General features: G+C 42.2%; 2 protein-coding genes across 7 annotated transcripts in view; one reads left to right on the top strand and one right to left on the bottom strand.

Annotated features, from left to right (window-relative positions):
• arhgap9 (Rho GTPase activating protein 9) overlaps nucleotides 1-9,235 on the top strand; it is a 44,018-nt gene extending 34,783 nt beyond the window's left edge. For 4 of the 5 annotated variants that reach the window (XM_005929696.3, XM_005929698.3, XM_042224007.1 and 1 more), the window contains 8 exons: nucleotides 869-974; nucleotides 1,367-1,486; nucleotides 1,945-2,043; nucleotides 3,585-3,662; nucleotides 3,954-4,007; nucleotides 4,796-4,930; nucleotides 6,198-6,303; nucleotides 8,146-9,235. In XM_005929696.3, coding sequence (XP_005929758.1) covers nucleotides 869-974; nucleotides 1,367-1,486; nucleotides 1,945-2,043; nucleotides 3,585-3,662; nucleotides 3,954-4,007; nucleotides 4,796-4,930; nucleotides 6,198-6,303; nucleotides 8,146-8,332 — 885 coding nt within the window. In that variant the 3' untranslated portion in view covers nucleotides 8,333-9,235. The remainder of the gene's footprint in view (nucleotides 1-868; nucleotides 975-1,366; nucleotides 1,487-1,944; nucleotides 2,044-3,584; nucleotides 3,663-3,953; nucleotides 4,008-4,795; nucleotides 4,931-6,197; nucleotides 6,304-8,145) is intronic. The other variant, XM_005929699.3, reaches the window with a different exon arrangement.
• A 638-nt stretch (nucleotides 9,236-9,873) lies between these two features.
• The window catches only part of LOC102302950 (zinc finger E-box-binding homeobox 1), a 29,619-nt gene continuing 24,827 nt past the window's right edge, over nucleotides 9,874-14,665 (bottom strand). For both annotated transcript variants that reach the window (XM_014335965.2, XM_005929701.3), the window contains exons 7-8: nucleotides 14,379-14,562; nucleotides 9,874-13,808 (exon numbers count right to left, since the gene is read on the bottom strand). In XM_014335965.2, coding sequence (XP_014191451.1) covers nucleotides 13,174-13,808; nucleotides 14,379-14,562 — 819 coding nt within the window. In that variant the 3' untranslated portion in view covers nucleotides 9,874-13,173. The remainder of the gene's footprint in view (nucleotides 13,809-14,378; nucleotides 14,563-14,665) is intronic.

Raw genomic sequence — 14,665 nt, 5'->3', positions numbered from 1 at the left:
CTGTAACACCTCTAACATCCAGCAGTCGCCTCATTGTTCTGACACACAACAAAACTATTGACTACACTACACACTAACTACACAATATTTGCATAAAACGTCACAAATCTCTCACATCTCAAAACACCGCCGTCACTTCTAAAACTTCCCCCTTCCTAAAAAACTAAATGCTATGTTGCCATATCATTTTTTGATTGGTCGACGTGGTACATTTTTCCACCAGTAGGAAAGGCTGGAGGTTTCTTGGTGTCGTTTTTGCTCACAGGCTTTTGAGCGTTTTTCTTATAAAACGCAGTTTTTACCGTTTCTTCCCGCAGTAAATATAAACAACGACAGTATTCAGGAAGAAAACCAAACATTGCAGATATTTTTATCATAACTCTGGTTTTACGTGGCCGATCAACACAATTTAAAAACTGGTATAAAGTCCACACTTTACCCGTCAGTTGTTCTGTCTGTCCTGCTCACATCTCCAATGGTTGTACATGTTGTCATTAACGTGGCTTCACTCCACATCAGCCGCTTTGCCAGCTAAAACACCGGTGCCGGCACACAAGGACGCTGTCATAGCCTGTCGACGTTGATTAGCTGCGTATATACGAATGTGAATCGCATCATTGGCTGGACTATGGGATAAGGTGGCATCGTTCTAATCCCATACGGGAGCAGCCAGTCACTCACTGACTAACACTGCAAAACTGAATTGTTGAAATTTTAATTTTAATTTCAATTCAGGTTAGATTTTTTTTTCTGTGCGCAGAGACCGTGCCAGCAGTGCGCAATTGCGCCTGCGCCCAGCTTAGAGGGAACATTGCACGTGCATCTCTGTAATGTCATTAACACACTGCTCCCTCTGGCTGCTTTTCAGGACCGTGAGAATCCGTTAGACAACGTCCTTCTGTACTCTCTGAGGAGGGCGGGCAGCGTGGAGATGCTGGACCAAAGCGGTGACGAGGACGACAGGCGACCATCTCGTAAGCCATCCTCACCTGATGCCTCGCTTCTTTCCCTGATGCCGCCATCTAAAAGCCCTCCCTGCCCCCCACTCCACTTTAATCACATCCTTTCTCTCCATCATCATCATCACTGTTTTTTCTAAACTTCCACACAGGCTTCTTGCATCCCTCCATCCTGTCTTCCATCCTCTCCTCTATCCAGCCCACTTACATTTTCACCCATCCTCCCTGGCAGATAATCCCCTCGTCCGTCCTCTCCCACCTCCGCCGTCGGCCCGCCCTCCCGCTTTTCATTCTCACCACCATCCCCTCTCATCTGCTTTCCTGCCCCACAGCCGAATGCCCCACACTGACCTCCTCCTCTTCCTTCTCTTTCCCTTCCTCCTCCTCCCGCTTCCCTCCTTCTGCAGTCCCTCGCTCGACGTCCAACCTGGAAAACACAGAGAGGAAAAGAGTGAAGACGCGGCTGAAGAAGCTGATCCTAAAGAGACCTCCTCTACAGGCCCTGCAGGAGAAAGGGCTCATTAAAGGTGAGATTTCTTTTTGAAGTCGCAGACCATTTAAATGCAAGTATCCTTTATTCAGCAGTATACAGGGTGAATCACAAAGTACATGTTCTCTTTGGCTTAGTTATTAATATTACACGACTGTGCTCTTACAGCAGAAACTGTTGCCTTTTAACTGAATTCCATCAGAGATAGGCAGCCAGGAAGTCTCAGCATTTATCTATAGTCCAACGATAGTATACAAGTATACAGCACAGGGCATGAGTTGCATTGCATCATCCAGTCTGAGTTAACTTTTCTGGTGGGAACAGAGTCAAACATGAAGGTTTTCTCCCAGAGTGAACAGAAAACTTATCAGTAAATTAACTTGGAGCTCTTACATCATGTCTTGGTTGGAAAAAAAATGTGCATGCAATCATCTGAGAAACACGTCTAAACAGACATAAAAAGCATGTTTGTGTCCACCTGTCATCGGCCCTCAGATCAGGTGTTTGGATGCAGTCTGGAGATGCTCTGTGAGAGGGAGAGAAGCACCGTCCCTCGCTTCGTCAGACTTTGTACTGAAGCTGTGGAAAGGAGAGGTACAGTCGCTGCAAACACACCTCCTGCTAATTTGATTCCCAACTCAAAGTGAACACATGAGAAATCACCCTCAGCCCTGTTTTGAGCGCAGTTTGACAGCAACTCTGAGCTCACGGTCCTCACAGTTCTTTGGCAGAACTCACCAAACACAAAGTCACTGATTGCCCGACAGAAAGCAGACACAAAATGTTCAGATTCGCAGAAGAGATCTTGACAGCTTGGCAGCCTGAAAAAGGTCTAAATGAGAGAAAATTGAGTTGTTTAGAGGCTGTTAAGAAACAATGCAGCGATAAATATTTAAGACACGGGAGAAAATGTGTGGTTTTAGGGCTTTAAAAACCAGTTTGTGATGAATAAATAAAGATGTCTTGGGAGCAATACTTTTATATCAAGACTTTTAACTATGTTTAAGGGTATGGAACAAACTTTAGGACAAAGTAAGCCAAACTTTACTGATAATTTCTGCACATATCATATATAATAATGAAATTAAGAGCATCTGATCTTTTCCCAAGTGTTAGGTATACAGGCTGCCATACTACTAGTTAAAGCAGGATGAAAAATACCCACCTTTTTCTTCATCTTACCAACTTTTCAAAGCCTGTATGAATTCATTTGAATGTCAGAGATGACTAAGATATTATAATGAGCAATTTATTCACATCTGAGAAGCTTGGACCAGTTGATGATTATTTTAAGTGGTTACATAATTAACTGATTCTTCATATTTAAAACAGATTGTAAAGCAATGTGTGGTTTTGGATTATAGTTTAATCTGAATAAATAAGTTGCTGGATAACAAACATATTTTTCTAACTTAGAAATGTATCCCGTTCACCAGGCCAGCTTTAGCCAGTAACCAGCTGCAGATTTAGATTTCATGTGACTGAGTGAAGTCAGTTCCAGCAACATGAAACCTTAAGTGTTAGTGAGTGACTGTGAAGCGGTGTGCCTTATTTAAAGGTCACGCTACAGTTAACCATTTCACGTGATGGTTTTACAGAAAGAAAAATGCTCAATAGCAGCGTCAGCGCAGGATACTTATAATCAATATGTGAGAAAGATTAAAATGTCAGGCTTGTTTTACAGCTTCTAATACTGAAAGCAGTGTGAGGAAAGCTGAAACTTAGAGCATTAGTACTCCTTTGTAACTGCTTCATCGAGCAGCATGGTGTGAAACATGAAGAGGAAGTTTAAATGTATTCATAGGCCTGGTCATATCCATGATTATGCTTTTGCATGAGCACATGATCAGACTTTTTTTTAAGGTTTTGAAAACTGCTCTACTTACGTCTCCACTTACGCAACATAACAAACTGCATAACCTCTGCATACTGAATTATTGATTTGCAGAAGATTTGGCTGCCAAGAACAGCAAAACAATGAAGTGAGCTCAGACCGGCTCACAACTGAAGACACAATCTCTATCACTCATGAAGCTTAAAAAAAATGGTCATGAGATACTTTCATTTTGACTTTGATTATCTAAGGCAGCGGTGGAGATCCCCTTGTCTAGCATGCTTTGTTTGGTGTGTTGCAGGTCTGGAGACCGACGGCATCTACAGAGTATCAGGAAACCTGGCTGTGATACAGAAACTGCGCTTTCTGGTGAACCACGGTAAGGATGCAGGGGAGGGTGGGAAACTACTGACGATAACTGTTCTGTAATAACAGGGGGGGAATATGAAGAAATTTAGGAGAGGATCAAAGTTGGCCTGTTTTTTTTTTTCCTATTTAGCAGAAATGATCTGTTTCAGTCGCTTAAAATCAAGACTAAATTTATCTCATGATGTTTTGTTTCAGAGTGCGTAACATAATGTTTGAAATCAGTCACTGTCCCACACTACACGACATCCTTATGATAACAGACACGGGGAAAAGCTGCCTGAGTAACTGTTGGTTTTTGCAGAGCGAGCGGTGACTACCGATGGCCGTTACATGTTCCCAGCGGAGTTGGTACAAGGTACATTCGGGCAGACAAGGCAAACCGCCGTTTTCACATCTTACTCAGCCTGCTTGGTTTTTGTGCATTACGTGTTGCATAATGTGAACACCTCAGTCAGAACCTCCCAAAAATACTCACCCACAGACTGAAGCGCAGAGCCGAGCCGAGGCGCAGACGGGCAGCAAACTTTTCTCTTTTTTGTGTGGATGTGTGTGTTACCATTTGCTTAATGTATGTGTGTCCCTTAGGCTTTTGTGCTTCAAGTTTTCTGATGTAATAATGTGCAGCAGGTTGTACAGCGGCTTCTCACACAGTCCGTGGCTGCCACCAAGTGGCTGAAACAGAGAATCAGCTGCTCGTGAAGCGCTCTACTCCCCCAGCAACATCTCTGATGTTTCACATCATAAGAAAATAGAGATTTGTTGACTGCCGTATATCAATATCAGCCTCAAATTCGTTTCAGTGCCTCTTATAATCCAACATGAGAAGCATTAGTCTGGCTTGTGTCTAAAAAAACAAGTGTGCTTTATCCTTTAAAGTGTATGTGTACTTGTGCGCCAGTGTTTGTGCTTGTTACTTTTACAGAGCATCTCTATCTCCCTCCTGCAGCTACAAGCCTTCATGTTACGCCTCAGTGCTGAAGTGAATTTACACTTTGCTTATGTCAGCCAATCCTGTGACAATTGTGACTCTAAATTTAAACTCTTTGTCTCTGTATGTCGTATCCCTCTCGCCTTTCCTTCACTTCCCCTGACCCCGTCTGGCTGAATCTCTCCTCATCCTCCTCCTCTCCCTCTCTGTCTCAGAGGAGAAGTTGAATTTGGACGAGAGCGAGTGGGAGGACATACATGTCATCACGGGAGCTTTGAAACTCTTCTTTCGCGAGCTTCCCGAGCCCCTCGTGCCGTACGGCTTCTTCACCGACATTGTGGAGACAGTCAGTGAGTAACCAGTTTCAGCCCCGGACTGTTTATTTTGTAATCTGTATAAATATTCTAGATTAAGAGTGTGAAGTTAATTTTCCCACACGACCGGAAAACTGGGACTGCCCTCCACCACAGTCCCTGTTTCCGTTGGGAAAATGAATCGCCCACCCCCATCTTGAAAATAACTCAAATAGATTCTCATAACCTTTTGCCTCGCGCGCACGAAGTCAATTTTTAATGTGCTTCGTGTTTGAGGTGAGATATATTTAGGCTCAGGAAGATATTTGTCATTTCGTGCTTTTTACTTGGTAATAATGGTCCAGGCGATGCAGCTGCACAGTCAGCTTCTTAAACGTCTAGACCACCAGGACGCCCACTTTTTAATTTCACATATTATTTTCCTCTGTTGTAGTATTTTGAATACACACAACACGACTGTGGTCTTACTGAGTCAAAACCAGCGTAGGCTTGGTTAGAATCTTAAATCGTTTTCACTTTGTTTTCACACTTCACTCGACTCCCTTTCCATGTTTAGAAAATGTTATATCGTTATACTGATGCAGCATTTGCGTAAACACACACATATGTGTAAATAAATAAAAATCTTTACATTTTACGTCCTCAAACTTTCTCACAGCTATGATGAAAGGCATTTTTGTGAAGCTCTGTTTGAGTTGAACTGGAAACTTGTCACAGACGCCGTAAAACGATCAACAATTTTACAATTTACTTTCACATGCACTACATTTTTTCCCCTCCTTAAAATGTGAATCTTAAAAAGCCACAAATATTCAATTAAAAAAGGCCAGTGATGTGTCAGAATGACTCTTAAATAGTTTTTTGCATCGACTCCAGCAAACACTTATTATTAGTTTCAATTTATTTGTTATCTTTTGTGAGAATTTGCTGACAGTGAGAGTTGCATTTCCTTTACTTATGTTCAGATTTCCTGCGCTTACATGATATGGCACTTTATCTCATTATCTTCTACTTATGCTTAAAGACAGGCAGGCAGACAATCTGGCATCTTACAGTAATTCCTCTTAGTAGAACATTAGCATATTAAAGATCAGGAAAATATTTTAAAAATGCATTTTGTCATCGATGCATTGGACACTTTTTGTAGACTGTGGGCACATGGATTGATCTGCAGATAAAGTGTATCCGATTAGATAGCGGATGCTCGTAATATGATATCAGTTGGGGGATGTGTCTAAAAATGCTAATAAAATGCATGATGACACTTGGCCTGATCTGATGCATATCTTGCTCTGTGTTGCAGAAATGTCAGACTATATGGACAAAATCGATCGCTTGAAGTGTCTGGTGCTCAACATGCCTCCTCCAAACCACGACACGCTACAGTTCATGTGCCGCCACCTCAAACGGTGAGAATAACCCACGTCTAGTGTTTATTCTACTGATGTGTTCGTGTTTTTTTTTTAGTCTGTGCCTGTTTTTATTGCCTGTAATGGTTCCAGTGCCCTTAAATGGGTAGAGTTCATAATGTTGGGTATTTCCTCGAGGCATTTAGGGACAAATGAATGAACCAGATGCCCTGGTAGGAAAGGAAAATATCTTCCTTTTCTTTTAAAACCTGACCACAAGAGGGGGCACTTCCCTCGTTGGTCTCCGAAATTTCTGTCGGGGATTCTTTGGCCACAGCTCTCAAAGTATGCCAGCGCTGAACCGGGATCACACTGTTGTTAACTTTGGGTCCCTGTGAAGATGAAAAGGCTGGAGGAAGATGAATGGTGTACAATGTTCTGCGAGCCAGTTCCTTTTACAGTACATAAAATGTGTGTTTTTTACCGCCTATGGTTTTTCCTTCCACTCCAGGGGTGAGTGTTCGTGTTCTGAGGACGATATTTGTGCCAGGGTGTGGTGGGCCCCATGAATTTGTCAACTCTGTGTCTTTCTCTCATTTTCTCTCCGCTGTCATTCCTTTCTCTGTTTCTCATTTATTATCTTGCTCCTTAATCAGGTCCCTCGCCTCCTCTTTTCCTGGCACGCTACCCACCTTTCCTGACTTCCTCTTTGTCCCTCTTTTCTCTCTTTTCACTCTCCCTTTCCCCTTCCTCCTTATGTCCTCCTCTTTTGATCCCTTTCTCCTTGTTCTCCCTCTTCCTGCTCGCTCTTCCCTCCCCCCCCCCCCGCTCTCCTACTTGCCTCGAAGGTCCCATGGGAGCCTTGTGGTTCGTCTGCTGGAAGGCATACCAACACCACCGCCGCCACCACTGGAACCTCTCTCTCGTTCTCTCTCTTCTCCCTCTTCCTCGCTCGCTTCTTTTTTTCCCTCTTCCCTCTCCTCTCTCCCTTTTTTCCTCCTCTCTTTTTAATGTGGAAGTTTTGAGCAATTGCTGGCTGCTTCTGTGGCTTGGTGGGAATGGCATTTTTAGAAGAATGCCTCATGCTGTGGCTTTAACCATTCCTTAGTTCCCCCCCTAATCACACACACACACACACACTGTAACACACACATACGCTAGCATAGGTGGATGCAAGCAGCGGATTTAGAACACTTTTGTGCACAGATCCACGTTATAAAACCCAGATGCATGTACGTGAAAATAGATGCAAAAACAAGATGTGACAGATGGATATACAAGTTGATTCTTGTAGCTGACTTCCTGAGTTAAGTAAAAATTATAAAGATGTCACATCGTGACCACAAACATGAACCTTTAGGGGAAGGTTAGTTGTGGTCTCTATGCTTGCTCTATAACTTGACACGAGTCTGCAGTTGTGCTTGCAACTCTGTGAAAGTAAATGCTAATGGATGTATGCCAACACGAGCACAAGAGCAGTGCTAACGCTGCTATAGCCGCGTCCAGTTTCTCAGTTTAGGGATTTAGCAGGATAACACTTGATGATTAGTTAAACTTTAATCTGATCATGACTCCAGCCAAAATGTTTCACGCCCATCCTGAGCTGTGCCATGTGTTGCTACTTCAGTGCTACTCCATCCAACAGCGGTTGAGACCTTTCACTCAAAACCACAAATGTCAACCTCATGCTGGCTTTAAGGAAATGTCAGGGATCACCAAAGTCAGTAAAGTCCATCCACTAGTTGCTGGGATATTTCAGTCTGAGCTAATGTGGTGGGAATGGATGACATCCCTAGAATCACTGAGCACGTGTCTCTAAAAATTCAGAAGCCGAAGCGATTCCAAATCCTTTTTGTCGGCAAAATTATTAACCTGCGCTGTCCACTCTCTCGTTTCCCGCAGAGTGTTGGAGCAATCTGAAACAAACAGAATGACCACCCAGAACATCGGCATTGTGTTCGGGCCGACGCTGATGCGCCCAGAGCGGGATAACGGCAACATGGCAGTGAACATGGTTTACCAAAATCAGGCAGTGGAGCTCATCCTCACTGAATTTGACCACATCTTCGGAACGAGAGGCCTCTCTTGATCTTTTGCTCCTTGACATCAGACAAAAGCACAAGTTTTGGAGCATTTGTCTTCCCTGCCTGTTGACTCATATGGTGTAAAATGGATTTCACATCAAAAGATAATTACGGGTTAAAAAGAACCAGGACAGAAAGCTGCTAATCATGACATCTGGCGTCCATATAAAGCCATGCTAAAACAATAATAGTAAAACAAGCCAATTTTAGCTCCAGTACTTGTGCCTTTGACTGCAGATGTGGAGCCCAGCCCCGGTGAACTTCACTGCTGGAACAGACGCCTCCTTGTCACTTTTCCTTGATGTTTCAGACTTGATCCAGATAAATAAAAAGCCGTAAAAGCGATAAATCTTCTCCAGCCTGTCCTGCTAGCGTGTTTCAGTCGGTAATAATCGAGGATTGGGAGGAGGAATGTGTCTTAAGCTAGCACTGAAACAAAACTTGGCGAAACCATCTCACTGTGAAAACACATGCACCAGCACCTCTTCAAACAAGGATGGACAGATCCTGCCTGGATAGACGTGCACAGGTGCCCACATCTCCACCATTTTTGCAGGGTTTATTTGAAGGAAAAAAAAGTAAAAGCATGAATTCAGTGGCAGAATGAATGTGCCAACAAGGCAGAAAAGGTTCCTTTTTACCAAATAGTACTTTGTAGTGTCAGAGCAACCCTTATTTTACTAATTTGAATCTGTCTCCTATTTTTAATAGTGCAAATTCCTAATGTTAAGTTAAATATATTGTTGTAAATATGTGAAATACTGTCTTTCTCATCTAGTAGCACTTTGCATACAGTGTTCAACCTAAATATTACAATTAGCTAAATTCAAACTGATACTTTTGCTTTGAAATGAAGAGTGTTGGATCTGACTGTTTACTCCTCCTGCAATAAAAATATGTGAACAAACTGATTTGAGCCGCATTATGATATTTGCTCAGGATGTGTCCTGTCAGGTTGTTTGTTGTTTGAGCGATGGGTTCGCGTGAGAGATAGTAGAAGCGTGTGGAGCTATGCGGGCCTCGGAGACTCGGCGGGCGGAGGCATCCCCTGTGATTGGTGCAAATGCTGCTTTTAATAACAGAACAAAAGAGGAACTGGAAATGCATATGTTTTAAAAATGTGGATTTTCCCCCCAAACCCTCTCACTCGCTCACTCTGTGGCCTGGGTAATTTTATATTGACTGTGGGTTTGGCAAAAGACAAAAAAGAGCAGAAAAGAGGCACTGCTGTGGGGGTGGTGGTGGAGGGGGCTCTGCTCTGTTTTATTGGATGTATTTATTCATTTTTATGTTTGTATTATTTCAAGTCATGTGAGCACATTGGGAGGGGCTAAGATTATGTGCGGATGATTGATCAGGGAGTCTATGGTGCGCTTCCAGTTTGCTGCTTAAATTTGATCAACTTTTCACCGTAGACAAAGCATGTGGCTTGTGTGCATTTACTGCATTTACATTTACAATATGGCCATCAGTCAGCACTGCTGGCTTTTCATTTGTTTATTTTAATTTCTTTGTTTTATTTCTTCATCCAAACTTTCAAAATCATACCGAATGTTTCCATTTATGACACCGAGATAATATAAACACGTGGAAGCACGTGATCCAGCCTATATTTCGTAACGATATCTTGCTATGTGTTTTTTGAATGCTCTCCTAATCCTGAAACTGAAGAGAAATTTCTGTTGGTAGAAACCAGATGGCATTAAAGCGCCGTCTGACCAAGACCAAGCTCTGTGATGTGTTTTATTTCGCTTTGGTGCGATGGTGCTAATCAGCCCCTAAAACTCTAATCAGACAGCGACAGAAACAAACAGACCTCGCTCCTAATCAGCAATTTGTTGGCATCAAAAGTCAGACTCTATTACATCATCCCTACTTTGTTCTTGCTTTGACTTATTTATTGCACGATATATATTTAAAGTAAAGCAAAACACAGCTTGTGCTTTTGTGTCAGGATGCAGACAAGACAGCAGATGTGCTGCAGGCTCGTGGAGAAATTAGTTTACCAATGCATTTTTTAACTGCATTTTTTCGCACACGCAACTCTTTTTTTTCTGATTGATTTTTTTCCTGCTGGCATTCTGTGTGGCATTTATTAATTAGAATTAATTTGTGCTTCTCTGCATTGATCAAAAATCATTTATTTTTCACAATCAACATTTGAATTAGCTGGAACCTTCTGAATCCACTAATCAGCGCGTCTCTAAACGGACTGAAATGAAGTGTGGAGCTAAGGCTCAGGTTTGAATTCTCTTCTTTCAGTTTTATCTTCATTTGCACTCTTGTAAATTTTAGGTTCAGCTTACTGTTGGAGGAAAAGATGCTAGTTTAGGAAGATAATGGCTTACACAGATGTCTTGACCTTATTGTTAGATCCACCCACCAGTGGAATACATCTGTAGCTCTGTTCGGTGTGTCACTCAGCTGTTACTGGGAATTGAAACTTAAAAATGCTCAGCACTCAATCTGACAACCTGTTACCCATGACTGGGCCTTCCCGCAAGTGATGCTGCATAACCGAGGTGTTATAGCTCTCTTAAAAACTATAATGCAAAAATTTGTATCAACTTTGCTCTAAGTCAAAGAGCAGGGCCAGCCAGTGCTGCAGTGCAACAGTTTACTGAAGGCCGCTGATGCATGGCACCCAAAAGTATCTAACCCACGTCACTTGGCAGGGTTCGTTATTGTTACGGTTAGCTGACTGTTTACCCAAACTACCGTTAACCTAAAGCTTAGTGTATCAAATATCAGCAGAACTGCTCAACCTCTGTTTGCCCCAGCCACACACACAGGTTCACAAGCGCAAAGCAGGCACCTCTGATGAATCATCATGCAAATAAAGAGAGCCACAAAAAAGCCAGTGTAACAAAACAGTCTCGAGATCTTGAGTGTTGATGGAAACTGTTTACCGTGATGGGAAACTGAGTGGTCCCCACAACTGAGCTTCAAAACTGTCTTGTGCAGATGTTTGTGCTTAAGCAGAAAATTCAAAAAGCTGAGGCATTTGATCGTTTTTATAGCGATGTTGACCAGAAAATCTTTTAAGGTGCTTTCTGATTTCAACACATCGTGGCTGCTAAAAAGAAACCAGCCCATTTTGGGGCCACATCGTGAGGTTTAATTCGAAAAATCAAGGAAATGAGAGGTTCTGCTGAAAAACATCTGTACAGTTTTATTACAAATATCCACAAACATGCAAAAAATATATATATATAAAAGATAATACAAATATTGCATGAGTGCTAGGAAAAAATAAACAGTACTTGATATAATGAAAAAGTGTGCAGACACTGAGGGAAAGTAAAACTATTTTTTTCGCTCACTTTTTTGGAGCAAAAATATCAGGTAAGGAACTATACAAGAGGGGGGTGGCACTTGGCATGCCACATATGCACACACACACATGCACACACACACACACACAAATGTATTATGACCAAAAAAAGCATCTTTGGCCCAAGGTATGCATGAATGCTGCAAGCTTAGTCACACCTCATGCACCACCGTCTTATCTCATCGTAGCAAGGCTTTGTCGGATTACTCACAGTGTCAGAGTACATCTGAGGCACTTTTCACGTTGACTACACTGCAGTCAGAAAGAGGAAGTTAAAAGCTCATGTATGTGTCCTGAGTCTTGACCCTCTTGCCACACCTCAACAAACAGCCACAAAGTGCGACACATTATTATTATTCAGAAGGTGTGAAAACATGCTGAAGCACATGAAAATTTTTACGAGAAATGCCCGACATTTCAGCACTGAAGGAAATCAAGCCACTCTTTGTAATTATTACATGTACAGTGCGACAGTGCAAATTGTATTTGCTTGCTCTTGGGAAAAACCCCAAAGGCTGACTTCATCTTTGCCCCCTTTAACCTCTCATGCAGAAATGTAGAAATGACTGTCCTCAAGCAAGGTATACACTTTTAAAGGTGCAGTCCGATGCTTTTGGTTCTTTTAAAAAATAAATAACTACCTCCCACTTCTGCCTTCCCCTTTTTCCCCTTCTTACTCTTGGTGATTAGTTAAAGCCACAGAACAACATAGTTAACCTGAAACCTTATAATTTCACAGCATAAATGTCAAGAGCCCTACAATATAACCTGTACTATACATACGTACTCAAGCAATCGCCGGCTTTGGGACAAAGGACTAACTGCATGTGCATCTCAGCTGAAAACATGTTGCAGTTGTTGCTAATTCTTAAAACAGAGGTAAAGATTTGCATCAAATAAAAGGATAGTAGAAACTGAAAGTTATTTGCACTTGAGAATAAATATGCTAACTAGACATCGTGGCAAATCTGCTTGTAGCCTTTAACTTCTGGCCTTGATGCCACATTAAATTAAGACCAGATGTCTTTCCATCCTGCTTCCTTTAAGCTTCTAAGGCCACTCATTGGTGTGAATCTACATGCAAACAAATAAAGTACAAAAAAAAGTCAGCTGAATCCTGGATTTAGAAGGACAAACAAATGCTTTTTTTGTTGTTTTTGTTGTGCAACAGTCAGCAGCAGCAAGCATGTAAAATAGACAACATCATATCTGGATGTGTGACATGACCTCAGACTAGTCAACCCATTTTTTTAGAGGTTCTGAAAGACAACAAAAAGGAAAAAAGGCAAATATTATAGATACATCAAGTCTATTTTACAGGATAACGCTTTGAAACTCGTATTCTCACATACATTTGATTGATGGCTTTGTCCTCTATAAGGCCATGCATCCTTTGACAGTTCTGTGCATTTTGTAAGATAAGTAAATAACAAAAATCAGTCTTTATTACATACGTAAGAAAAAAAACAAGTCTTAATAGTAAATGGGTTTTAATGGCTGGTTAAAGTCATCTTAAGTTTTAATTCTGGGTAACTCTGTTAAATCCAAACTCAGTTCACATTTGTCCAAGTCTCCATTCCGGTCCTCGGTGTCCCAAGTTTGGCTCTCTGTATTGTCAATATGATCTTGCATGTCATATCTATTTCTCTCACTCTGAACTCCATTCTCACCTGCAGGTGATTCTTGTATGGGGTTACCTCCCAGCTCCTCTGCTGGGTCTGGCAAATTCACATCTGCCTCCTCTTCACGGTCATCGCAAACTCTTTCTTCCCCTTCTTCCTCCTCCTCCTCCTCCTCTTTGAGAGCATCCGGCGCTCCATCCAGACTGGAATCACTGAGAAAAGAGTGTGGAGTTTGGGTTTCATCCAGTGACAGAGGGGCGTCTTCAGAGAGGCGTCCCACAAGACTGTTGCCCGCTCCCGGTGTGAGAGGCATGTCATCTTGGTCTTGGTCTGGATCCTGGTCTTTGCTGCAGTATGCGTAACGGTGGTTCATGTGCTGGGAGTAAGAGCCAGAGTGGGAGAAGCGTTTGCCACACTTGTCACATTGGTAGGGTTTCTCTCCGGAGTGCAGTCGGCTGTGTTCAATCAGATGGTGCTTATGCTTGAAGGCCTTGTTGCAGATCTTACACTCGTGAGGACGTTTGCCTGCAATGAACACACAAACCGTTTCTATTACTGAGTTTGTGTCTGACATAAGTGTGAAAAACAGTTGACGTTTGTGATGAAGAACTAAGAAAGCTATGTAAAGCTAGAGAAGCAGTTGTGTACATTTGCATCAAGACTGGAAACAGGAAAACTGTTTGCCTGGCTCTGTGTAAAGGTAACAATTTCTGATTTATCGCTCTACATGCTATGTTTTTTCTTTCCTGTGAGAAATAGTCTGACACATAACCCTAAAAAAACCACAATGCTTCTTCCTGAGATTCAAACGTTTCAATTTGTGAAATTTAGAGGTATTAGCAGGTTTCTGGACAGTCATGTTAGCTGTGCCACTGCACCATTTCTATCATGTCAACAGCTGTTGGCCTTAGCCCCATATGCACCTTAAAGACATGAGAGTTGTGTTAAACGTCAGCCAGAAAGCTAATAAGCATCTTTTGAATAATTTCAGACTATTTTTTTGAATTTTTTTTTAAGAGATAGCACCAATAAGCGGTACGTATATATTACAGGAAATATCACATAACAAGAGCAGGCCATGCGTGAGTCACAGACCTGTGTGCTCATATTTGTGGCGAAGCAATGAGCTGCTCTTTTGGAAAGTTTTTTCACAAATATCACAAGCGTAAAGCCCCTCGTCTGTCTTCTTCAGTCTCTTTCTTCCCGGCCCTCCTTCTCCATCGAACCCTTCGTCGATGAGTGAGAGATAGTCCAGAGCACCACGGTTCAATGCCTCGCCCTGCAGGAAAATGATAGCAGTTATGCATATATGTACTACTGGGGAAAGTTCACTTGGTAATTTTTTTCATCTCCCCAAGATACAGCGGTAGTCACAACCACAA

The sequence above is a fragment of the Haplochromis burtoni genome, unplaced genomic scaffold, assembly GCF_018398535.1.
Source record: "Haplochromis burtoni strain Fernald_Lab_line unplaced genomic scaffold, NCSU_Asbu1 Contig_125, whole genome shotgun sequence".
NCBI classification, from domain to species: Eukaryota; Metazoa; Chordata; class Actinopteri; order Cichliformes; family Cichlidae; genus Haplochromis; species Haplochromis burtoni.
Note: the sequence above shows the minus strand (reverse complement) of the source record. Positions and strands in the feature narration are given on the sequence as shown.